The sequence below is a fragment of the Narcine bancroftii genome, chromosome 14 (assembly GCF_036971445.1).
Source record: "Narcine bancroftii isolate sNarBan1 chromosome 14, sNarBan1.hap1, whole genome shotgun sequence".
Classification (NCBI taxonomy): Eukaryota; Metazoa; Chordata; class Chondrichthyes; order Torpediniformes; family Narcinidae; genus Narcine; species Narcine bancroftii.
This window is the reverse complement of record NC_091482.1, coordinates 33,642,251-33,670,039: the sequence shown is the minus strand read 5'-3', so window position 1 is coordinate 33,670,039 and position 27,789 is coordinate 33,642,251. Positions and strand designations below refer to the sequence as shown.

At 39.1% G+C, this 27,789-nt stretch overlaps 1 protein-coding gene across 11 annotated transcripts in view; it reads right to left on the bottom strand.

The window, feature by feature from the left end:
• The window catches only part of LOC138749418 (general transcription factor II-I-like), a 188,504-nt gene that overhangs the window by 37,787 nt on the left and 122,928 nt on the right, over window positions 1-27,789 (bottom strand). For all 11 annotated transcript variants that reach the window (XM_069910710.1, XM_069910708.1, XM_069910709.1 and 8 more), the window contains 8 exons: window positions 25,354-25,416; window positions 22,309-22,407; window positions 21,603-21,668; window positions 18,930-19,113; window positions 15,571-15,629; window positions 8,950-9,021; window positions 7,682-7,865; window positions 6,470-6,528 (listed from right to left, as the gene is read on the bottom strand). In XM_069910710.1, coding sequence (XP_069766811.1) covers window positions 6,470-6,528; window positions 7,682-7,865; window positions 8,950-9,021; window positions 15,571-15,629; window positions 18,930-19,113; window positions 21,603-21,668; window positions 22,309-22,407; window positions 25,354-25,416 — 786 coding nt within the window. The remainder of the gene's footprint in view (window positions 1-6,469; window positions 6,529-7,681; window positions 7,866-8,949; window positions 9,022-15,570; window positions 15,630-18,929; window positions 19,114-21,602; window positions 21,669-22,308; window positions 22,408-25,353; window positions 25,417-27,789) is intronic.

The window sequence follows — 27,789 nt, the reverse complement described above, 5'->3', positions numbered from 1 at the left end:
GCATGGAGTCTGGACTCCTCCAGCATGGAGTCTGGACTCCTCCAGCATGGAGTCTGGACTCCTCCAGCATGGAGTCTGGACTCCTCCAGCATGGAGTCTGGACTCCTCCAGCATGGAGTCTGGACTCCTCCAGCATGGAGTCTGGACTCCTCCAGCATGGAGTCTGGACTCCTCCAGCATGGAGTCTGGACTCCTCTAGCATGGAGCATGGAGTCTGGACTCTAGCATGGAGCATGGAGTCTCTAGCATGGAGCATGGAGTCTCTAGCATGGAGCATGGAGTCTCTAGCATGGAGCATGGAGTCTCTAGCATGGAGCATGGAGTCTCTAGCATGGAGCATGGAGTCTCTAGCATGGAGCATGGAGTCTCTAGCATGGAGCATGGAGTCTCTAGCATGGAGCATGGAGTCTCTAGCATGGAGCATGGAGTCTCTAGCATGGAGCATGGAGTCTCTAGCATGGAGCATGGAGTGTCAGCATGGAGTCTCTAGCATGGAATCTCTAGCATGGAGCATGGAGTCTCTAGCATGGAGCATGGAGTCTCTAGCATGGAGCATGGAGTCTCTAGCATGGAGCATGGAGTCTCTAGCATGGAGCATGGAGTCTCTAGCATGGAGCATGGAGTCTCTAGCATGGTCTGGACTTGTGGCTAAGAAAGCAAGGGAGGAGAGGCAAGCTGTACTGATAGAGAATTCCATAGTTAGGGGGACAGATAAGATATTGTGTGGAAGAGATCGAGAATCCCAGATAGTATGTTCCCTCCCTGGTGCCAGGGTTCAAGATATCTGAGACAGAGTTCACAGCATTCTCAGGAGGGAGGTTGAGCAGCCTGACATCATAGTCCATGTGGGTATCAATGAAGTGAGTAGGAAGGGTGATGAGGTCCTGCAAAGAAAGTTCAGGGAATTAGGCACTAAACTGAAGGACAGGATCCCCAGGATTGTGAGGTCAGGATTACTAGCCGTGCCACATGCTGGCAAGGTTAGAAACAGGAGGATAATGCAGCTTTAACATGGTGCAGGAAGGAGGGCTTCAGGTTCTTGGATCACTGGGCTCTCTTCCAGAGAAGGTGGGACCTGTTCCGACAGGGTGATTTGCACTTCAGCTGGAGGTGGACTAATATCCTAGTAGGAAGATTTGCAAGTGCTGCTCAGGGTTGGGGGGGAAGAGGGGAGGTGTTTAAAATAAATTTGCAAGAGGATGGAAACCAGAGAAGATGGTGGAGTGGAGGAGAAAAAAGATGATGTGAAGACTGGATGTAAAATCAGAAATCAAAGGGTTGTTCATGATGGAAATATTCTCAGGTGCATCTATTCAATGCAAGAAGTATTGTAGGAAAGGTCAATAATCTTAGAATGTGGATTGGCACAAAGAATTAAGACATTGTGGCCATTAATGAAACTTGGTTGCAGGAGGGACAGGACTGGCAGCTCAATGTTCTGGAGATCTGTTCTTTCAGACTCAATAGAGATGGGGAATGAAAGGGAGAGGAATGGCTTTGCTCGTCAGGGAAACTATCATAGCTGTGGTCCAACAGGACAGACCTGAGGGCTGACCAATGAGGCGACATGGGTGAAGCCGAGGAGTGGAAAAATATGATCACATTCATGGGGTTGTATTATAGACCACCCAATAGTCAGGGAGAATTATAGGAGCAAATCTGTAGAGAGATAGCAAACAGCCGCAGAAAACAAAGTTGTGATAGTAGGGGATTTTTAACTTTCCACATATTGACTTGGACTCCAACAATGTAAAAAGGGCTGCATAGCTTGCAAATGGTGTTCAGGAAAGTTTTGTAAATAGATAGAGGTACCAACTAGAGAGAGCGAAATACTCTCATTCGGGAATGAGACAGGACAAATAAGTATGTGTAGGAGAACCTATTGGGTCCAATGATCATAATTCAATTTAATGGATAAGGATAGGTCTGGTCCTTGGGTTGAAATTCTGAAGTTGAGAAAGGCCAATTTTGAGGAAATGAGAAAGGATCTAGAAAGCATGGATTGGGTCAAGTTGTTTTCTTGCAAGGAGATCTTTGGTAAGTGGAAAGGTTTTAAAGATGAAATTTTGAGAGCAGAGTTTGTATGTTCTTATCAGAATTAAGGGGAAAGTTAACAGGCATACGGAATTATGGTTTTTGAGGGATATTGGAAATCTGGTTAAGAAGAGGTGTATAGCAGGTCTAGGCAACATGAGGCAAATGACATATTTGAGATCTTAAAAAAAAACAGGAAATATAATTTAAAAAAAAAATTTAGACATACACAGTAACAGGCCATTTCAGCCCACGAGTCTATGCCGCCCAATTTTCACCCCATAAACGTACACCCCTGGTCCGTTTTGAGAGGTGGAAGGAAACCAAAGACCCCGGAGAAAACTCATGTTGACACGGGGAGAATGTACAAACTCCTTACAGACAGCACAGGATACAAACCCCAGTCCGGTTCAATCGCTGGTGCTGTAAAGGCACTGCACTAACCGCCACGCCAACCGTGCTGCCCATTAAAGCTTAAGAAAAACATGAAGGCTAAAAGACGACACGATGTTGCTTGGACAGAAAATGTGAAGGAAAATCCTAATGGTTACTACAAGTTTCTAAGACCAAAAGGATAATGAGAGGCAAAATTGAAGAGATCTTAAATGGGTTTTGTGCATCAGTATTTACTCAGGAAATTGGCACAGAGTCCAAGGAAATGAGGAAAACAAGCAGTGAGATCATGGAACCTATATAGACTGAAAAGGAGGAGGTTCTTGCTGTCTTAAAGCAAATAACGGTGGATTTACTCCAGGGCATGAAAAGATATTCCCTCGAACCTTGAGTAGATATTGCTGGGCCCTGGCAGAAATATTTAAAATGTCCTTAACCACAATTAAGAGCCAGAGGATTGGAGGGTACATCATGTTCCATTGTTTAAAAAATGCTCCAAAAGTAACTCTGAAAATTATAGGCTGCTGAGCTTGATGTCAGTTGTAGGTAAATTAATGTAAGGCATGCTAAGAGCTTGGATATACAAATATTTGAATAGCCAGGGACTGATTAGGGATTATCGTTATGTTATGTAGGTTATGTTTAACCAATCTTTCGAGGTGGATACCATGAAAGCTAATGAACGAAAGACTATGAATGTTGTTTACATAGACTTTAAAAAGGCCTTTGATAAGGTCCAACATGGGAAGTTAACCAGGAAGGTTCAGACATTTGATATTCTTGGTGAGGTAATAAACTGGATTTGACATTGGCTTTATGGGCCAGAGAGTGGTGGTGGATGATTCCTTCTCAGACTGGAGGCCTATGACTAGTGGTGTGCCTCAGGGCTGGGACCATTGTTGTTATCTTTTCTCAATGATCTGGATGATAATGTGGTAAATTTGACAGCAAGTTTACAAATGACACTAAGATTGGAGGCGTTGTGGACAGCAAGGAAGACTTTCAAAGCTTGCAGAGGGATCTGGACCAGCTGGAAAAATGGGCTAGATAGAATTTAATACAGACAAGTGTGAGGTGTTGCATTTTAGAAGGACAAACCAATAAAGGACATGATAGGGTGTGGTAGAAAAGAGGGATCTGGGAATAGCTACCTGTATGTAATTCCCTGAAAGTGGCATCACAGGTAGGTAGGATTGAAAAGAGCTTTCAGCATATTGGCCTTCATGAATCAAAAGTACTGATTATAGGAGATGAAATATTATGGTAAAGTTGTGCAAGACATTGGTGAGACCAAATTTGCAGTATTATGTGCAGTTTTAGTCATCTAAACTATAGGAAAGTTATCAATACAATTGAAAAAGCACAGTAAAGATTTATAGTAAAAAAACTCTAGATCTTGCACTTACAGGAATTGGTAGATGACAGATCTTGCTTGAGACCTCATTACAGTGCCTAACTAATACACCAGCATTAAGAATGAACAGTTTAAAAGACAAAAGAGTGCAAAATAAAAAGTATTTTGGAAAAAGTTCAGTATGGTAATCCTTAATTAGGTAGCATTCACTTTAATTAGATCATTTCCCGTAACTTACAAAACATTTTTTTTTTCCAAAATCAGCTAAAGAGAGACTGAACAAACTTCACTTGCTACGTGAACAAACATTTTTCTCCCCAAAAGAATTAATTTGAATATAAATAAAAATCATAATTTTCAACTAAAAGGTCATCAGATGATGTGGATGGCTGTGGTTCTGGAGCAGCTGAATACTTTACGAATCAGCTTGGTTGAAGGCCCTTCTCCTCTCATGCAAAGTCAGGTTTTGCATGATGTACATCTGCATAGCTTGTTGGAAAGTTAAGGTTGGTATTCTGCAAAGGCATTAACAGTTTCAAATGCTGCAATAGCATTTTTCCAGGAGACTTTTCTTTTTAAAATTTCTGCTTGATTTTCTTTACAATGATTCCGTATTCAATGTATGTTACAAGAGCATCTTGATCCACATCAAGTCACCCATCAAGATCACTTCATGACAAAGCCATCTTTTCACGAGCAGTCAACCAACTCACACACTTCATAAATTTTCTTATCCCACGAGTTGATAACTCTTATTCGTCTTCCTCATCGGGTCCTTCCTCAAATGTTACAAGTGGCCACAACTTTCACCAGTATCTCCTTAACGTTTCACACTTAACAGAATCCCAAGCACAGCTAACATTGTAAATAGCATCCTTGAGAGAATATTTCTTCTGAAATTCCAATATTGTGCCGTCAAAGTTTGACATTTTTCGAAATGAAATCACATCTACAACATTTTCACATTTTGAATAGCCCCTTGATCCATGGGTTGAATTGGGCTTGTCACGTTTGGAGGGAGATAACATACAAAATGTAACTATTCATAAGTTCCTCAGCAGGAGGATGTGGATGACAGTTATCTAAAAGCAATGTAATTTTACTGTTTGCTGTCATACCCTTCCTTTGTAAATTCCCTTTGACACTGGGGACAAATATGTGGCTAAACCATCTGGTAGAGATGTCAACATTCATCCAAGCAATACTCTGTGACTGATAACCAACAGGAAGGTGAGCGATACCTTTAAAGCACCTTGGTTTGACAAATTTTCCAAGCACAGTCAGTTTCACTCTGTGACTGCCAGAAGCATTTGCACATAGAAGCAGTTATTCTTTCTTTATTCTGTTTAAAACCTCGAGCAACTTTTTCATCAGCACTCGCCAGAATAGTGTTAGGCAGACACTTCCACATAAACCCTGTCTCATCAGTGTTGTAAATTTGGTCTGGAGTCAAAGCAATTTTTGGTAACTAGCTCACTAAAAACTTATTTGCTGCCTCATGATCCATTGATTTCTTCTCTCCAGACAAGTTTAATATACGGATACCATGACGAATCTTGAATCTGCTTAGCCATCCATTTGAAAAAGAACACCCTGACTCAATATTCATCTTCTCATGGAATTCCTTTCCTTTTTCTTGCAACATTGATCCTGATATCCAACCACCTTCCGACCTTTTCAATCTAAACCATTCAAAAAGAGCCTGGTCGAGTAAGTCCATCTTGGAGGTACGAAGAGTGTGACGTTGCTCAACACTTTTAACAGTGTTGGACTTCATATAAAACTGCTTAAATTTCTGAGACTGGGCCTTGATGTCGTAGATGGTCGATGAGCCAATGTTAAATTCCTCCATAAGTACTGTACGTCTTTCACCTTTTTCCAGTCTCTTACATATCTCCATCTTCTGCTTAAGGGTAAGCACTACGCGTTTACGCCTGCCTGGTTGTTTTTCTTTCAGCATGGCAACGTTTAGTGGGGAAATTTGTCCAAAATGTCCTGTAAAACGGAATCTCTGTTTGTTTACGTTGGTCACAAGGTTGCAGGTGTTGCCTGGTGCGCGAGTGGTGGATTGGTGAACTAATGGCGATGAGCCCCAATTTTAAACTTTTGTATTTTTTGCCTATTATTTTATTCTTATTTATTTTATTTTTTTATATCCTTGATGTTTTTGCTGGTTGCTTGTGGCTTCTAGTTGCTTGAATTGCGGATACCAAGGGTTCTACTGTATTAGGACGTTGCCGGGACTGAAGGAACAGGTTAGGACTTCATTCCCTGGAGTGTAGGCGTAGAAGAATGAGGGGAGATTTGATGGAGGTACCCAAAATTTGAGGAATATAAATGCAAGTAGGCTTATCTCATTGAGGATACAAACCAAAGGACATGGGTATAGGTGAAAGGGGGAACTTTTAGGGGGAAACATTAAAGGGAACTTATTCACTCAGAGAGAGGTGGGAGTGTCAGCTGAAGTGGTGAATGCACACCCAATCTTAGCATTTAAGAAAAATGTGGATAGGTACATGGATGGGAGGGGTATGGAGGGCTATGGAATGGGTGCAGGTCAGTAAGATTAGGCAGAATAATAATTTGGCACAGACTAGTAGGGCCAAGGGGCCTGTTTTCTGTGCTGTAATATTCTATTGTTCTAAATATCTGTACTTCATTTATAGCCAGTGATAGTTTTGATCTTACCTGTCGGGCTAGATCTCTGTATATTGGACTCATTTGACTCATTCGCCAGCAGATCTGATCTAGGAATAAGAATGTACTATGTCAGATGGCTACAATTTTTTTTTTAAATGGAAGTTTAATTATGTTTCTGGAAAAATATTTTCTCATCTTAAAAACTCAAATTTAAAATTTTCAAACTGAAACCTATTTGCTTAAACTGTTTTTAAAAAGTCTTGATTAAACTATCACTTGAAAGTCCCTGAAAGCAACTTTGTTAATCATGAAGCTTTAGTAAAGCTATTGGTAATGTAAAGGAAATTCTACTTAATCAATTTGTTACCAATAGCAGAGAATTACAGCCAATATTGCAAACACTCTAATTGTTTTTCTTGGATCCTCAGGGTGAATTCTTGAAGCAAAAATTTGCACCTTTGAAATTAATGCTGTGCAGCACTTGCCAAAGATCAGTCTTTAATTATACTAGCTACTGATTTTTTTTCCACCAACATTTGAACCACAGGTGAGAGCACTCATCAGGATGGCCATAAATAAGGGACTCTCTTTTCTCTGCTTGATACTTCCAAGCCCAGACTGGGGAGTATAATGCACTCTTGGGGCTCCTGTGCAAGTACACAATCCTTTATCCAGACATCTAAAATCCGGAAAGCCCCAAAAACCAGCAAGTGGGGAGAGAGACCGACAGCATGGGGGGTTGGGGAAACCAACAGCGCGGGGGGGGGGGGGGGGGGGGAGAGACCGGCAGCGTGAATCGGGCGAGCGGGGGGGGTGGGGAGAGACCAGTAGCAGGAGACGGCATTGCGACTGGAAGGGAGTGGATATGACAGCACAATTCGGGTGGGCTTAAATCTGGCTTTCCGAAATTTGGAATACACTGTCCCCCAAGGGTTCCAAATAAAGGATTGTGTTCCGTATTATAAGCTCATCTTCCTGGTTTGTCCAGTGGACATCTATTTTCTACATACCAGCAAATACTAAGTTGTGGGGTGTCCTCCTTCTTGACATGCCAAGTATGATCCCTCCTAATTACTAGCATTTTAAAATATGAACTGCATCGTTTCAATAAAATTATCTGAAAGATAACCAATCAGAAACAACATCTGTTCTTTCTTGACAGATGCCTGACCTGCATAACTGATTTTCTTTTGTGTTTCTGGCATCTAGTTTTTTTTTTAAAGTTGTTTATTAAAAATGCACCAACAAAAAAAAACCAACCTTTTAATAATAAACTTAATTTGATTACTTGCTTGTAGGATTTTCTCTAGCCTTGGAATTCCATACCAAGAAGGACTTCTGAATGGAATGTTGTCAGGTAAACCGTCCACATAGAGGTCTTTAGGGTGGGATTCAAATCTCCTGTAGGGGACTATCATTGCTTGTGTTTGTCCCATAGCTTCAGCTGTAGGCAAGAGCAACACCAGAATTAAAATTAGTAACAATTCAATACTAAACACCTTTGTTGTAGACTATTGTCATTCACATGCTAATCAAGAACATGAAATGTCATGTTTAATTTCCTGAAACTTCATTTCCAGCAACATAAATGGACCTATAATTTAGATTGGTTTCTCAAACAACTCTTCGCTGAGATGTGCTACATCTTCAATCAAGTCTTCAAAATGTTACTTCACATTGCAGACATACATCTGTGTAACTATTTTGTTTTTTAAACACACCAGGTACTGTTTTCTAATTAGCACAAAATCAGTTTTTTAATCTTGCTACATATGAAGACTAAAGTGTTGTGTAAAAAGGTTGAAGACCTAAAAACCCTTTATCAACTGTCAGTTAATTGCACAATTACTAAAATATGCACGAGAACAGTTTCTTTTGCTCTATTCACAGAATTGTCAGTTTCCCACTGCAAGGAATACATGCTTAACCATATATTTTCTCTTCCATGTGTGGCCATTCTATTGCTGTTTTGTTGTCACACTCTTCTGCTGTTGAATTCAAAATAGTTTTGTTGAAACTGCCATAGCTTCAAACTGAGCTTGGGCGGCACAGTTAACGTAGTGGTTAGTGCAACGCTGTTGCAGCGCCATTGATCGAGAATGGGGTTCGAATCCTGCACTGTCAATAGGGACTTTGTACGTTCTCCCCTTGTTTTCCCTGGGGGCTCTGGTTTTCTCCCACTGTTCAAAACATACCAGAGATGTAGGTCAATTGGGTGTAATTGGGTGTCAGGGGCTTGTTACCATCCTGTATGTCAATTTTTTTTTAAATTAAAAATATATGATGAGGAGTTTAAGAACATCTCTGGTAGCAATGAGAGGAATTGGTATTCCATCATCGATGACAGCTGATACATAGATGAGGAGAAAAAACACAAATTTCTTTTATCCCCACTCCCAACACCAAATAGGTAGAATCCGTTTAAGCATGAGATCAGTGAAGTTGAGCATTTGCAAAAGTTACTTTATGAAATGGTGATTACGAGTGGTAAATTTAACCAAGAAAATTGGGGTGTTAAGAACAAATACCAAATTTCTTGCTGAAGAGTTCTTCAACCATCCTCCTCAATTTTGTGATCCTGGTGTTCCACTCTTCTTTGGCTGGAAAATAAAATGATTGATTAAAATTCTCAAATAACTGAATAATAGTCATATATAAGACCAGGAATACCAAAAGATGTACTACTCCTATAGTGTTTTTGTTGAAGTATTCAGCATATTAAAAATTAATGGAGAATTGGCAATATTATGAAAACATTTATTCTGTGCAATTCTACATAGATTTGCTGAATTGAGCTGACTGACAGCTGACACCTAATCTCCCACTCAGTCACCATTCAGCCCAATGGCAAAGTATTGCACACTGAAGAAAAGTTGGATGCTTTACACCAGAAAATCCTGATGCCATGCATTTCAGTAAGGTCAATGGTCCTGTACACAAACTGCTGAAATGCATGTTCTTGACACGATTTGCACAAACCATGTATGCATTCATACCAATTATTTTGAAAAGCTAATGCATTATTAGTGTTCATGAAAACCAGAATGGCTACAGCATGGGAAACAGGCCATTCGGCCCTTTTAGTCTGTGCCAACCATTATTTTGCTAGTTCCAATGACCTGTTTCCATTTCATAACCCTCCAGACCTCTATCCATGTATCTAATTTATTTTTAAAGCTCAAGATCGAGCCCCCATTTACACCAGATGGCAGCCCATTCCACACACCCACCACTCTGAGTGAAGAACTTTCCCCTAATGTTCCCCCTAAACTTTTCCCCTTTCTGCTTATAGCTATGAACTCTGTATTTATCTCCCGAAGAGGAAAAATCCTACTCACATCCACAGTCTCTTCCTCTCATAATTTTGTAAACCTTCATCAAATCTCTCCTCATTCTTCTTTGCTCCAAGGAATAAAGTCCTAACATGTTTATTGTTAGGACTTGGGGGTCTCTAAAAGTGGTTGATAGCAACCCATGGGGGTCGATAGGAATATCCAAGGGGTCGAGAATTGCTAGGGTGTTGAAAAGGCGCCGATGTGCAGAGATCCTTGCCCCTGCTGGGAGCCCGAAGCAACTTCTTCAATGCAGATGGTACTGCACCTGATGCTGAGAATGAAGTCGCTGAAGCTGAAGACTCGGACTCAGCTCCGTTTGGCATCTTCCAGGCCAGAAGCAAAGGTTTTTTTTAAAACCGTTATTGTAATCACTTGCTTGTTTAATTTACAGATTTGTTACTTGGGTGATTGGGGTGTTGTAACAAAGTTTGGGTTGTTCCAGACACCGTGGTTATGGTATGCAGTTTCCTTCACTAATGCATATAGAAATGGCATATCTGCCTAATTATTTTTGTACATGCCTTAGGGTCTATGAGGGATCAAGGATACCTTGAAGGGGTTGATGGTCGAAAAGGTTTGAGGACCTCTGATGTCACTCAATTCCTGAAAATCCAGCTACATCCTACTAAAATCTGCTGTGCACTCTTTCAATCTTATTGATATCCTTTCCATGGTTCGGCAGCCAGAACTACACACAATATTACAAATTTGGCCTCACCAATGTCTTAAACAACTTCAAAATAGCATAACTCAATACTTTGATTTATAAAGGCTAAGATGCTAAAAGCTTCCTTTACAATCTTTTCCACATGCGGTGCCACTTTCAGGGAACAATGTATCTGTATTCCCAGATCTCTCTGCTCCTCTGCATTTCTCAGTCCCCTAGCATTTACTGTGTATATCCTACCTTAGTTTACCCTTCCAAAATGCATCATCTCATACTTGCCTGTATTTAACTCCATCTGCCATTGTTGGCCCATTCTCCCAGTTGGTCCAGATCCCTCTGCAAGCTTTGAAAATCTTCCTCTCTGTCCACAATGCTTCCTAACTTTATCTCATCAGCAAACTTGCTGATCCAATTTACCACATTATCATCCAGATCATTGATATATACAACAAACAACAATGGTCCTAACACAGATCCCTGAGGCACACCACTAGTCACAGGCCTCCAGTCTGAGAAGCAACCATCCACTAGCACTCTCTGTTTTCTCCCACACAGGCAATTATGAATCTAGTTTACTACCTCTCCATGGATACCAAGTGTCATAACCTGAACCTCCAAGGAATTGCATACAAAAATAGAGAGGTTTTTCTTCAGTTACTGTATATGGGACAAAAATGAGACCACATCTGGAGTATTATTAATAGTATTTGACATGGCTAATGGCTGTCAAATTCATTATAAGCTATTCAAAGAAAGGCAACTTGACTGATAATTTGATTGGGCTGACATTCTAGAGAAAAGATTGGACTGTCTGCCCATGCACCTTTTGGAGTATAGAAGAGTCAGAGGGACTGTTGGAACACAAAAGATGTTGAGGCCTTGAAAGGACATGATCTTGAAACAGGACATGATGATAAAAAATCTCAACATTTAAGACAAATAGGGCAAAAATTTTTCTGAAGGTCGCAAGTCTTTTAGAATTCTTTCTCAAAAGACTATGAAAGAAGTGCATTAAACAAGAGAGAGATAGACAAAGTGGCAGGAAGAAGGAAATGACATTAGAATCTCATTAGATTACAGACTTGAGGGGTCGTGAGCCACACCTGTGAATATTTCACAGGTTTTATTATAACAGTTATATTGAATGTTAACTATTTGTTAGTATTCTGAAAGCTTTTTTAAACAAGACATTTAAAAACAAAGAGTGGCAACATGCCATCCTATGGGACTTGTTGAGTTTCTCCTGCATTTTGTGTACAGGATATCCCCGACTTAATACGTAATTGGGACTGAAGGATCAGTCGTCTCTCAGAATGGACGCAAATTGGAATTGGCCTGGGTATGTGAAATACCGAAGTCTGAAAGCAAACTTTTTAATCAAATCTTTTTTCATTGTCGATTTTTGTTGTATTTGACAAACTAACAGGGATACAGGGCATGAAAAAGCCAAAATGTATATACTTGTTAGTTGGCGTGCCGACATCCACAGGCTGGGCTTGCCCATCTTGATTCCTGTGAACATGCATGAGTCTTCGGTCAGCGCACGCGCGGTGGGTTTGTGTATTGGAGTTCAATTGGTGCATGCATGGTGGGTTCGCGTATTGAATTTTGGCTAGTGCACGTACGGTGGGTTCACATATTGAGAGTATGGTTGGCACATGCGCAAGAGTTTGCTCCCTGACCATATTGATTCGTGCCCTTAGCTCTTGCGCATGTGCCAATCACACTCCAATACGTGAACCCACCGCACATCGCCAAACTCCAATGCACGAACCCATTGCACATGCACCAAATGAACTCCAATACACAAACCCACCGCACATGCGCCAAGTGAACTCCAATGCATAAACCCACTGTACATGCGCCAATCGCACTCCAATGCACGAACCCACAACACATGCGCCAAACAAACCCACAGCGCATGCGCCAACCAAAGACTCTCACATGCTCACAGGAATCAAGATGGCCGCACCCAGCCTATGGACCCCGGGACTCTAACAAGGTAAGTATGCATATTTTGGCTCTAACATGTGCTGTTTCCCTGTTATAGTTTGTCAAATACAACAAACTGCATAAATTTTTACATTTTTTCTTATTTAAAAAAAATTGTTTGTATATGGAGATGGACACAAGTCGATTAGCTGTATTTACTAAGATGTCACAGGTTGTCAGGGCATTCCTAACATCGTATGTCACATGAAGCCCAATATGCCCCACAGACAGATCCAGGCAAGGAGACCAGTGACGAATCCTGATAAGAAAGTTGATCCAGCATTATTTGATTTTATAAAGTGGATCACAGTGTCCAAATTAATCAGTTAACTACACAGATTTAAAAAAAAAATCGACATGAACAAACAACTGCAATATGAAATGTCAGTTGTAAAAATCATCTTTCTGTCTTTTAATGTTAGAAAAATGTGCTTCATCTAACTTCTGGCAATATATTTGCTAGATGGTTTAAACAATTTGAATTATAGATAAAATATGGTCATAATAAAAAATCTAATCAGTCTAAAACAGAAACTGCAGATAAACATGAATGGCAATTATATCTTGCAATACAGATATACCTTGTATAACATGATTTTGAACAGCACAGGTTTTGATATAACGCAATTTATAATTTTAATATAGTAATAACCAAAAATGGTTAAATTTTATTAATATTACATTACCAACAGTGGCGCAATAATTTGATGTGTCAGCAACATTGCTCGCCACTCAGCTGCATTCATTCAACTTCATTATTGCTTAACTCGTTTTAGTATCGCTCTAGACTCTGAGTTGGAAGGCCATGGCAATATTTTAAGTTGTTTTGCATAAAAATGCACCTTTACAAAAAATTAGAGCGGATAAAGGTAATGTGGTGAAGGTGATGGCTAGGATTGAAAAAGAAACTGTAAATTATTAAGTAACATGAAGGTGGCACATCATTTGCTAAAATGGCACAACACAAAGTCATGAATGAATTGTCTGATCAAACTCTAATCAAGAATAAAGATAAAATTGAAGAACATGGAATGGCAACAGACTAAAGTGATTGTTAGACATACAAGTTCTGCAATGGAAAATATGAAGCACCATTTAATGGCAGATGGAATTTAATGCTGATAAGTGTGAGGTGCTTCATTTTGGTAAGAAGAATCAGAACAGGACATACGTGGTAAATGGGAGAGCATTGATGTATACAGAAGAGCAGAAAGATTTAGGAGTATCGGTACATCGTTCCCTGAAGGTAGAAACTCACGTGAATATGGTGGTGAAGAAGGCTTTTAGTATGCTGGCCTTTATCAATCATTGCATGGAATATAAGAGTTGGGAGGTGATGTTGAGATTGTATAAGACGTTGGTGCGGCCTAATTTGGAGTTCTGTGTGCAGTTCTGGTCGCCTAATTATAGGAAGGATATAAACAGAGTGGAGAGAGTGCAGAGAAGGTTTACCAGAATGTTACCTGGGTTTAAGCATCTAGAGTATAGGGAGAGATTGGACAGATTAGGTCTTTATTCTTTGGAGCATAGAATGTTGAGAGGGGATTTGATAGAAGTATTTAAGATTATGAAAGGGATAGACAGAGTGGATGTGGGTAGACTATTTCCGTTAAGAGGAGGAAAGATTAAAACAAGAGGACATGAGTTAAGAATTAAGGGGCAGAGGTTTAGAGGTAACATGAGGGGGAACTTCTTTACTCTGAGAGTGGTAGATGTGTGGAATGAGCTTCCGGGAGAAATAGTGGCGGCGGAGCCAATTGTATTATTTAAGAAAAGGTTGGACAGGTATATGGATGAGAAGAAGATGGAGGGTTATGGGCATTGTGCAGGGAGGTGGGACTAGAGAGGGGTGTTTGGTTCGGTGCGGACTAGAAGGGCCTAATGGCCTGTTTCCATGCTGTAATTGTTATGTTATATGTTATCTGGATTGAAGATTGTAACCAGAAAAGAATTCCGTTAAGCAAAAGCAACAAGTATCTATTGGATATTAAAAGAAAATGAAGAAAACAGAAAGAATGGGGAAACTTTTTCAGCAACTTCAAAAAAATGGATGGGACTCCATAATGTCCTAATTACTGGCAAATCTGCAAGTGCTGATAGCGATGAGGCTGCAAGATTTCCGAATTAACTAAAAGAAGTGATTGACCAAGGAGACTACAAAGACGAGCAAATAAAGAGATGCCAATAACGATCTTGGTAATTTTTCAGTGTTTTTTGGAAAGGGTCTCTAATTTTTTATCCCTTTTAAATATTTTATGTCCACGTTTACACAAGAGTTCTTGGTGAAAGAATAAATAATTATAGGATTGAACACATTAAAGCACATTGTAATAATGCTTTGAACAGTATGGTTTTCCATAACATTGAACTTTATTGGAATATATCAGAGTATAGACACAAGGCCTCAAAGATGAGGAGACTGGTGGCATGGAAGACTGGAAGATCCTATCAATGCTCTGGTCAAAGAAGGAAGTACGTCACTCAAACTATCAATGGATGGGAACCCATTGTATAACAGAAAAGGAAGAGGGTTTTGGAATTTCTGGTACATAAGGCAATGCCAGAACAGATTGGGCATAGACAGAAATTGAAAGAGGGATGCAGTCTTCAGATAAAGTAGGGCAAGTGTTTTTAGTCACTAGACAGGTTAAACCTAGAATGCAAGAACTTAAAAAAAAATCCACCTCTGAAGAGAGAATAATGGTACTCAATTATTAACAAAACTTTCTTGATTAGCAAAACTCTAGAACTACATTATTCTATTCCAATAGAAGTATGGACACATGATAGATCAAGTGGAATAAGATTTTAAGAGGACATAGATGACATAAAAATGAGCAGATACATATAAAAATACAATGAATCCAATAAAATTCAAAAACCATTATTATTAAGCTACAGATGAATAGTTGAAGATTGAAGGCCCATGAAAATTCATCAGAAACTATGCAAAACAGCAAATGAGGAGAGACTTGCACAGGGAATCCAGCCAGGACAATGGCAGCCATTTGAAGCAGAAATCGCAATTTTATTCTTCTGCAATATTATATCAAAGCATTGAGAATATCGATCTAATGGAGGATCAAACTATTCAGAATGATGCACTACAGAAAACAGACAGTTTCTCTCACTCCCCCTAAAGTCTGAATGCTTACCTCCTGGAACTGTTTTGTCTGGAGTTGTTTCTTCACGCTCAGAAGTTAGCAGTTCTGGTCTAGAGAACAAAAAAAAATCAGGCACATCTCTAATTGCATCATTACCTGAATTAAATGCAGACTGACAGTCTGTCATACAGTTGAAAAATATAGATATTAACTACCATGTTAAATTATGTTTTTTTTAAAATAGGAGCATCATCACAAATAGCTTGATGAGATTTTCTTTGAAATCAGCTTTATTTTTTAGAAATATGATATTTACTTTGTATGTAAAAAATTTTCATTCAATAGATGAAAGAACAAACTGATTTGCAGTCATAATGAAAAATGAATAACAGATCAGGATTCTAATTTCAATTCTAATTATGCTACTGCTGCTGAAGGCCTGTTCCATCAAGCCATAACATTTATTGCCCTTCCCCACATCCATGACACGAATTATTTTGCACAGAAAGAAGGTACACATATTAAAAGTACAAAACTAAACTGGTCTGACGTCAGCTCAGTACTTTACATTTAAGGGTAAGCTAGCAAAGCAAATGAAGGGTTGAGGATTACTCAAAACAGACCAAGATTGGAGGAGCATAACCTCAATATGTAGCTAATGCACCAAACAAATCTACATAGGGCTCTCAGAATTATAGAAGACCCTTTCCAACCAGCATGCAGCAGCTTTAACCCACAACCACAAAGAACACCATACAGAAACATCAAAATCAGAACTGCTAGGCTGGGGAATGGCTTCTTCCTACTGACTCTGAGACTGATTAACCATATTCTGTAAAAGTGCAAATCATTTCAAATATTTATATACAGTAAAATCCTAAATTCAAGCAACCGGCATAAAAGTTTTAAAAATATGCAAGTTTAAAATTGGTGCAGCCTGGTAGTTTGTCAATCACACAATCTCAAGCAACTGGCAAATTTACTTATCTGGCATCTACCAATCCCCGTAGGTGCTGGACACCAAGGGTTTTACTGTACAATAATTTTGATTATTTATGGGATCATGGTGTTTTTGTGTGTCAGATTGTATATATATAATTGAATGATAATAAACTTGAATATATCCTACACAATTCAATGTAAAGGATTGATTCATTTACTGCACAGTACAGAGGAGTGCAGCAGGACCACATTTCGAGGTCAAAAGACCCTCTACCCTCATGGTGAAACCATACTGACCAAGAGTCTGCAAAGGAAACATTAAGGTGTTCAGTACAAAAAATTAATATAATGGTTTACTCTCCATTCCCAAAACCTGGGTTCAATGTTGACTTCTGGAGCAACCATGTAGGTTTTTGCCAGGTTCTTACTGCATCCAAAAGATGTGCTGGTAGGTTAATCGGCTAATGTGAATTACCCCTCGTAGGTAAGTGACAAAATAATCAAAGGGAGGTGAATGAGCTTGCATGGCCACAGGAATACAAGTAATGAGTCAATCTGATCGAATTGGTCTGTTGACTTGAAGGGTTGAATGAACCTCTTATAATAAGAGAGAATGTGATTATTTCAACACTAAAGCTATGAATGTTGGACTGCTAACAAAGTAGATGCAAGTTGCCTGAAAGAACAGCAGTCTTGGAGAGTCAAAATAAAACTCAACATATTCTGTATACTGTACAACATACAGTAGAATCCCTATTATCTGGCATGTATGGGGATGGCAGATATTGCATATGCAAATTTTCCATTTGACGGAGACGCACTGTTACAATGCTTAACTAGCCTAGTTTTTCTGCATATAACACACGTATTATATGCGTATTTTACAAACCAGGCACACCCACCCCCCCACACACACATTAATATGTACGTGCATGCTATATGAGAATATTTTTACACATTGACAGAGTGCACAATAGCAGGTGTTGGAAAGCCAAACCTGGAATTTATAGCAGGCATATGGGAATAATAGTGGCTTGAAAAAAACGTGTATAATTAATAGCAGTCGAGGGAAAGACGCCATTTATGGAGAGTGTGGGACTGTTATAGTGAAAATAAAGTAATAGCACATACAATTTGTAGAGGGTGTGGGAAATTTTGATCTTGGGAATATCTCCTTGTACTGAATGCCATGGTATTCCTATAAACATGACATTCTAGCTAGGGCATTACAGCTTATCAATGTTAATTGCCCAGACAAGTCCATGAGGGAGAAGATTAACATATCAAGTGCCTCTGATTTGAGACATCATTAGAATTAAAACTCTGAAGCCTGTCTTCGATCTAATTAATTGATGCCTCTCCAAAGCTGGTTAAGATGTTGCACCAGGATATCATATATATAATGGGTGATTGACAACTCTAGGGGAAGTTGATTGGGTGTTAATTACAGGAGATTAACTGTGGTACAGACTGGTACATGCTTTGTCTCATGTCCCCTTTAAATGCAAATGGTTTTTGTCAGTCAGAATTTAGAATACTACACCCACACGGTATATGTGTGTGCGCGTTATATGAGAATATTTTACACAATTAATTGCTTTCTGCGTATTATAGGCATGTCTGAGTTTTAAAAAGACAAAATGTAATTTGAAAAAAGAATCAGTATTGTAGTATTTAATTATGTAAATTCACTTTAATCAGGAAATTCCCATTACAAAATTTAAATTCAAACCCTGGTTGCTTCGCTAATTAACCCACCCTCCCCCAAGTTTATAGGTAAAGCCTTACAAATATACCTAACAGAAATAAAGATGAAGATTCTTACTAGGCAAGGATAGGGAGACACTTTGGGAGAACCACCCCAGCAGCCTCAGCCAGCTCTTCATCCTGGACAATGCCATTTTATTCAAACTCAACTTTATTGAAAATGTATTCAGCAGCTGCTGCAGGTGAGGCACAACCAGGATGCTCTGCTGAATGATCATTGGCTCCCATCTTTACCAGGAGGTTGTGTGTGGCTTTGAAGATTATATATTTTCCAATTTTAAACTTTTATTTGAAATTATATTCATTTTAAATGTTATAGATTTCCTCTTTTATTTTCAGCTTATTTGGATTTCCAGTTGATTGAATTTCGGATAATGGGGAATCTATTGTATTACAATGAAACTTTAGAAACCATATCAATATTTCAATAACCTACTTTCAACACAAGAAAAAAATATATTATGACATACATGTCCTCCCCATACACTTCGATAATAGGTAAAAGCAGAAGTCTGATGTTTGACACTCAACGGACAGAGTATCATGTGAAGGACGTGCGTTTATATAGCACTGCTCAAAATCTTTAGTTATTCCAAAGCCTCTTTACACTGTGAAGTCACTAAGAGATACTTTACAGCAATGCCCAAGATCCATCATACCACTTTGTTTTGCTATTAATGCAGATTCTTCTGCATTCATACCTTTTTATAACAAATTTTATCCTGTCTTTTGCTAGAAGGATCCTTTCTAATCTTGGAATTCCATAGGTGGAGGGCCTTCTGAATGGAATGCCTTCAGGTAAACCATCAACACAAAGATCTTCGGAATTGGACTGGAAGAGTGGATACGGGATCACAACTGGTCCGGTAGCTAGAGTGGCTTGAGCTAAAAGTTTACACAATGTTAAAGTTTAGATCCTATTACATCTTCTTGCAATACCTGTTCCAAATTCCTTCTACTCCACTTTCCAAAATACAAAGTGATAAATGATGAATGGGAGAATTACCAAATTGCAGAATGTTATTTCTTAATCTAGAGCAATGGAGAATTTGGGAGAAAAGACCTCCGTTGATATATTTTACAAAACAAAATGATTAAAATGAAATGCTATTAAGAGCTTAAAACAAGGTCCATCTGAATATGTAGTGCAGTCATCATCTGACCCAAAAGTGAGTGAGAAGTTGGGAGTTCTAGGTATTTTTACAAATTAGAATCTTACCACATAGAAGGACATTTGGCTCACCCTGACCACAGCAATTCTTGGAACTATCTAAATACACCTGTTCTCCTGATATTTCCATTTAATCTATCTCCCCTCCCCCTCCCCCAAGTTACAGCTAAATTGTTTCTGGTATCCTTTCAAAAAGTTTTAATCTCTAGGTTCTGTCAATAATCTTAAATCTATATTCTCTGGTAGTGGAAATATTCTAACTTTATCATTTGATCATCTCTGATCTTCCCACAACCAGTCAGCTGTTCTTTCATGCTTGTTCAGATTGTAACTAGATCTTACTCAACAGAATATCGCAGATCCTGATGTCTAAAACAGAATGTTGGAAGTAATCACTGGGTCAGGGTGCATCAGTGGAGAGTGAAACAAAGTTATCATTTCATATTTGTGACCTTCTGAAAACTGGGGAGCAAGATGTGTTATACGATACAAGATTGGTGTTGGAGGAAGGGGTGGGGAAGGATGGGGAAAGAAGAGGTGTGGGGGAGGTGGGGAAGAGGGTCCAGTCCAAAAGCAAATTCTGGAATAAAGTGGAGGGGATGGGATAATTTTTTAAATGATAAAATGATGGGGTTGGGTAAACTCAATGAATGGCAATATATGTGGATCTGGAGATGTAAATAAATGAAGACAAATAAGTGTGAAGTTAGTTGGAAAGAAAACAATAAAGATGCATGCTAGAAACCTAAACAGGAAGGAGTGTAACCATAAACTATACAAAATAATTCAAAAGCAGCATAGCTATAATGTGCCATGAAAATTGAAAATGCCAGAAACACTCAGCAAGTCAAGCAACATCCATCCAAATGGAAACAGTCAAAATTTCAGTTCAAAGAGCTTTTGCCATAACTTCTCCAGGAAATGTTTTGCTTTGTGACAACTGAACAAGTGGTTATGGATCAATCAGGTGGATATTCATTCGCAATCATCACTTCACTAAAATTCAGTTTTTATTCATCATGACAAAATTGCCTACCATTACAATACCTCCACTCATCCTACCATTACAATACCTACCATTACAATACCTACCATTACAATACCTCCACTCATCCTACCATTACAATACCTACCATTACAATACCTACCATTACAATACCTCCACTCATCCCATGCAATCATCTGATTTACGTTTCCAATAGCCACCAAGCTAACTTAAATATTCCATTAAATGTTCCTCACATCCCCCCACCCCCAGCAGCATGACACATCATCTTGTCTCCACTCAGATTCCTAAGCCACTTCCTGGTCTTCACACATTGATGAAATTGAAGCAGCCTGGAGCCAATGTACAAATCAGTGGGTTCAATTTCTCAACCATTTTGGGCTTGAAATTTTACTGAAATTTAATGTTTTCTAAACCAGATTATTTACCTGCACGAGATTAAACACATATGGTTCTAACTCCCATTTAAGTGCCCTCTGATATTCAAAGACAAAGAACGTCACACATAATTGACAATGATGAATGGAATTAAACTCTTTCCATGATTAAAACAAAGTTTATGGTCTTTGCTCTGTGATATTCATGCATAATACCCTTCCAAAAAAAAACCTTTATATAGAATTCCAATAATCTGGCATTTAAAAGCCCAGAAAATGTGCAATGAGGTATTAATGTCCCAAGTATGCTATCATTTCAGAAGTTTTACTTATCAGTGAAGATGATGCAGAGAATAAATTATTCAAGCCCCAGTGTAGATAAGAAAGCTCTTTCCCATCATTATATCTAAATAGATGATTTATACCACACAAATAAAAGCACTTGCTAAATATGTCTGGCCCAGATTTACGTAAATAAGTAATGATACAAGTAGGCTCTGATAGCTGAGTGGTTAGATCACTGCAAACCAGGGGACACAAGTTTGTTCCTCGCTGAGGTCTCTTTTCTGTGAGGGCCACTTGACAAAGTGGCGACTCTCTGTCTTCCTTATGGTAGATAAAGTTAAAGAATTCCATATATATTATATTCTAATGTAGTGTTATGTGACAATAAGGAAACCTTTACCTTTATACATGTAACATTGTAAATTAATCATCATCACCAACTCATCCTGACATAAATTACTTTATAAATCCTCATTTCTAAAAGAACAACACTTTCCTGATTAGCACTTTACAAAGTATTTAACAAAATAGTTACCATATTTCCTTTCAAAGAGTTCTTCCACTTGCTTTCTTAAATCAGTAATTCTAGCATTCCATTGTTCTGCATTTAAGAAAAGATTTGCAAATTAATGGAAAGATTCAATGTTTTATATTATTGGGAGTAAATATTGGTATTTAACACCCAGATGCAGTTAATTCTATTAATCATTCTATATATAGCAATCAATGATGACTAGATGCAACAGTGGATGCCGAAACCCTTAAAACTGAATGTGTCCAAGGTATGATTACGCCACCACTGGAATATAGCTACAATCAACTCATGACACTCACAAAAGAAATCAATAATTAAAATCTTCAGCATTTGGTGTTGCGGTGTTAAACCAAAATGGTCATCTCTACCTCATTTCTTTCCTTCAGTGAGCCAAATTGAAATGTTCTGTACCATTTCACTAAACAAATTTTCCTTGGAAACATACTGGATTTAAATATGTAATTATTAAGGTAAACAAAACATATACAACAGACTACATGAACAGTTTGCCAGTGAATGGTGCATGATTAGTTAGAAAAATTTTCTAACGATATTTCTGAAACAATATTTATTGTATTTTTGGAAACAGAGAATCAAAATGCACAACATAACAATGGGGGGAAAAGCAAGTTTACGATAACTAGCTGAGTTCAGTAAGCAATTGGAACAGACCTTTGAAGAAAAGTGAAATGGCACCAAAACTCACCAAAATTGAATTCCCTACTTTTCCGCTTTACTGATGCTCCAGCATCTGTCGTCTGTACAGTATTTTTTGGTCGCTTATTTGGCGGGAAATATTCATCATCTGGAAAGAAAAATGTCATATTCACCTTCAGTGATTTCTGTTACTTTCTTTGAGATTTAGACTAGCATGGGAGTAGCTATGTCATATAGCCTAAACTGGCAGAGCGGTCCTCTTCTAGGGGGCCATCCTCTGTGACCGAGCGTTGAGCTTCGGGAGAAATGCACATGAAGCGGTGAGAGAAGGTAGACACCCACCTAGCCAGCCGAATCATCTCTAGCGATCAATGGAGTGACAGATGTCGCAGCCAGATTGCTCTCACACCCATTTAGGTTACTTTCTTGTACCATTATTTCACTCCATTAAAATATTCTATGTTCTACTCATCCCTCCCTAGTTCAGACACAGGTACTGTTTATGGAGAGTTAAACCATTCTGGAATGACCCAAGATTTTCCATGAGTGCAGGATTGTGAAGGAGGAAAAGATTGAAATGAACGCATAAACTTTGCCGTGGGAAAGTCACAGCGCCGGGGTGGGGGGGGAGGGAGAGAGAGAGATAGAGAGAAGAAAGTGCTAGCAATAAATAGTAATAGCAGACAAATTAATAAACAGCATGGGAAAGTTGGTAGCGCTATCGCACACAACTCATAAAGAGAGGGAAAAAATTATGGCAGACCTGCCCTCCCAGAATTTCGTGCAGCAGAGAACCGAGAACCCCCTCCAAGAGTTCATGCAGCCCTTTCCCTGCCGCACAGAATTCTGGGAGGGCAGGTCCGGCATCACTTTTTCCCACTGTCTTTATGAATTGTGTGAAATAGTGCTACCAACTTTCCCATGCTGGTTACAAATTGTCTATTATTACTATTTACTGCTAGTACTTTCCCATAGTCTCTCAGCACAACATCAACAGAGGCTGCACGGTTCATATTGTGCTGCACATAAAGCTTAATTATGTTACAATTATGCAGGATTAATTTTGTTTAAATACAAGATCATAAGACATTGATCTGGATTTAGGGCCGATGCGTCATGATGTTCCCGACAGAAGGTAAAATAGTCCTAACCCCAGGGATGGCTCCTTGCAAGTATGAACTTGTGCAGTGTCCCGGTTAAGTGTGAACAGCAAAACACCATTCCTATCTATCCTGGGACAATGAATGACCAACTTAGTGAGATGCAAGTGTAAAAGGGGCTAATGAGAAGGCTTAAGATTGTGAAACATGACTCAACAGCTTAAAGACTATTTCTTCCCTGCAGCCATCCAACTCCCGAATGAAGCCTAACAGTCCTCTCATGTTTGGTGCTAAATGAGCCTCATTTTCATTGTAATTCTATAATCTGCAAATCGTGCTCTCTTCGCACAAATAATATTAGGGATAACCCATTGGTCGGTTTGCAGAAGAACCCTTCTCACTATACTCAGTATAATGTGACAAATAACAAAGTGCTTAATGAACTGTTAAAGACTCGAGTCCCCAGATCACACAAGTTCCACAAAATTATTTTATTATTTCTGATAATAAACTCAGCATTTCCTCCCGTTTTCCATTATATTTCATTCTCTACAATTCTGGTCATCCTTGTATTCTGTTTCTCCCTGACTTCTGATGTACTCCTCCACTTTCTAAACCAACATTCCATTAAGAATCAAAACTTCATTAACTTCAGTCTCCCCAAGAAACAGCTTCACTTTTCTGTTCCCATTCATTCTTCTACCCCTTAGGCAGTTCCTGTCATAATTATGAAAAAGTAAAAGTTGTCCCTATAATCTCTCCCCTCACCTCCATCCAAGGCAACAAATAGACCTCAGAGGTGAGACAGAGCTTTACGTGAACATTGTCCAACCTGATCTATTGCATTCTGTCCTCTGTGTGATCCCATCTATAGTAGTGAAGCCAAACACATATTGGTTATCATTTTGCTGAATTCCTGTATTCTGTTGGTCTGAGCTTTAATCCTCAGGAGCCCAACCATTTCAGTTGCTTTCACCATTTCCACATAGATAGGTCTGTCTTCTGCCTCATCCATTGCCAAGGTGAGGTAAACTTGAGGAACATCATATTCCTCCTGGAAACACAACAGCATCATTTTGGTTTTTTTAAAATCAATTTTAGATAACCCCCACTTCTGGATTCACTGTTTCCAACTCTTTACCTATTCTTGCTCTTCTCTGTAATTTCCCCTCCTCCAACCATGTGGTCTCACCCTCTCCCACCTTCTATGCAATATCCTCAGCCTTCCTCCAGCTTCTTTCCTCCTTTGATAATCTTGATATTATCAAACCTTTTCCTAATCTATGATATCTACCTATGGATACTATCTATGCTCCAGCATCTCATTGTTGTTCAAGATTTTAGTTTCAGCAGTTTTTCTGTTACTCCATAAAGACCAACTAAGACGGATCAATTACTGGACCTGCAAATTATTTTGACTGGATAAGAAAATTTAACAAGACCAGGTATGTTTATTAATTAATTCTCTATTCTGTCTTCTGTTTGACACAAGATGGACAAATCTGAATATTCAACTTTTTTTTTCCCTAAAAAGCATCCTTGTCACAAGGCAAACTGTAATATGACTTGAAAGCTTTCACCTGTACTACTTTATCCCATCTCCCATAAGATTTCCCCCCCACCCCTCAATCAGGTGAAATCAAAGTTGATCAACTAGAAGAATAAAATTTCTACATTAAAGCATCTTTTGATTTGTTAATTTCAAGATTCTGGACAATTAAATAAAATAATGTTACATTCCCAAATTTGCCTAAATTTGTGGGTAAAAAGAACCAAGTCAGGAATATAGAAACAAATAAAAGGATAAAGAAAAGAACTGCCAGCTGCAACAAATTTGAGTTTATCACCCACCAGGCTATACTCACTCACAAAGATACACAATTTGAATTATTACAAGAGAAAGCAGAACTGAATATCAATTTAACTAAATGGCCATCTACAATAGATATTGTGATTTCGGTGGAGCCTACCAACAAGTTAGAAATAATGCTCACCTTCAATAGTAACTTCTACTTCTGGGTCTTCACTAGTTTCAGAATTTTCCTGCTGTGTTGAATCTAAAGAATACAAAACAATATGCTCATAATTTACATAAAAAGTATGAAATGTTCACTTAAATTCACAAAGCATTTTTAAATGTCATCATGTTGCATCTTATACAGTTAAGGGATAGAACATAGTACAAATAACAATACAACACAGTACAGGGTTTTCGGCCCTTGGTCCCAACCCATATATTCCTTTAAAAAGTACTAAACCCTCTCAACCACGTAACCATCACGGTTTGCAAGGCATGGTTAACTTAGTGATCAGCACAATGCCCTTACACCGTCAGCGATCAGGACTAGGGCTCAAATCCTGTTCTGTATGCAGGGCGTTTGTACCTTTTCCCAGTGTCTGTGTGAGTTTTCCCCAGGAGCTCCGGTTTCCACCCACTGTTCAAAATGTACTGGGAGTTGTAGGTCAATTGGATGTAATCGGGTGGCACGGACTTATGGGCCAAAAGGGACTGTTACCGTGTCATTTGTCTAAATTTTTAAAAATTCTTCCATCCACGTGCCTGTCTAACAGTCTCTTATGTGCCCAAAGTGTTTTAGCCTCCACTAAGCAAGGCATTCCAGGCACCTACAACTCTGCATGAAAAAAATTCCCCAATGTCTCCCCTAAACTTCCATTCCTTCACTTTGTACATATGTCCTCTGATGTTTGCTATTCCTGACCTGGGAAACAGGCACTGGCTGTCCACCCTATCTATGTCTCTCAATCTTGTAGACCTTTATTATCTCCTCTCATCTTTCTACACTCCAAAGAAAAGTCACAGATCTGCTATTTTGCCTCATAAGACTTATTTTCCAGTCCAGGTAACATCCTAGTAAATCTACTCTGCACCCTGTCCAAAGCTTCCACATCCTTTCTGCAATGAGGTGATTAGAACTGAACATAATATTCCATGGTCTCACCAGAAATTTGTAGAGTTGTAACATGACCTCTCTACTCTTGAACTCAATCCACTTATTAATGAAGCCCAGCCTTAACTATCCTATCAACCTATGGAGGGATGTATGAACTTGGACCCAAAGGTCCATCTGTTCATCCATACTCTTAAGCAACTGACCATTAGCCCTGTATTCAGCTTTCTGGTTTGTCCCTCCAAAATGCATCACCTTACACTTATCCGGATTGAACTCCATCTGCCATTTCTCCGCCCAACTCTGCATCTTATCTCTATCCTCTTATAATTTCACAACCTTCAGTTCCATCCATAACTCCTCCAACCTTTGTATCATCTACCAACTTCCTGACTCATCCTTCTGCCTCTTCATTTAGATCATTTATAAAATTCACAAAGCGCAGGGGTCCCAGAACAGATCCACTAGTCACTGACCTCCAGGCAAAATGCTTCCCTTCCAGTACTACTCTCAGCTTTCCACCTGCAAGTCAATTTTTTAAAATCTACACAGCCAAGGTTCTATGAATCCCATGTCTCATGACTTTCTGAACAAGTCTCTAATGGGGGACCTTGTCAAATGCTTTGCTAAAATCCATATAGACCACATCTACCACCCTATCCTCAACAATTTACTTTGTTCTTCCTCAAAAAAAACTAAGTTAGGCTTGTGAGGCAAGACCTTCCCTTCACAAAACCATACTGACTATGCCTAAGCAGACTACATTTCTCCAAATGCTCAAAGATCCTATCCTCAAGAATCCTCTCCAATAATTTGCACACCACTGATGCAAGATTCACCATTTATAACTCCCAGGATTCTCCCTGTCATTTTTTTTTAAATGGGGACCAAATTTGCCATTTCTAATCCTCCGGCACTTCCCTTATAGCCAAAGATGACTTAAAGATCATAGTTACTGCCCCAACTATCTCTTCCTTCACTTCCCACAGCAACCACTCCATCTGGGTGGGGACTTATGATCTTAATGTTTTTAAGAAGATCCAACATTTCCCCTTCTTTAATCTCCACATTCTCCAGCACACAACCCTGTACTATTCCAATCTGATCAAGGTCCTTTTCTCTTGTGAGGTCTGAACCAAAGTATTAATTTAGGACCTCCCCAACATCCTCCGCCTCCAAGCATGTTGCCTCCTTTATCCTTCAGCGGCCCCACCTTCATTCTCGTCATCCTTCACATACGCATAGAATACTTTGGGTATCTCATTAATCCTACACGCTAAGGCTCTGTTCAGTCCTTTCTTAAGCTCTTTTCTGGCTACCATATACTTCTCCTGCGCCCTTCCGGTTTCCTGCTTCCTATATCTAATATATGCTTCCTACTTCCTCTTGATTAGCTGCCTCACCTGTTCTGAACCCAGCAAAAGTAGTCCCTAAACTTCCTCCACGAGTACCATGCTTTCACCCTTAAACATCTGTTTCCAATTTACTCTCACCTCATTCCATCATAATTAGCCCTTTCCT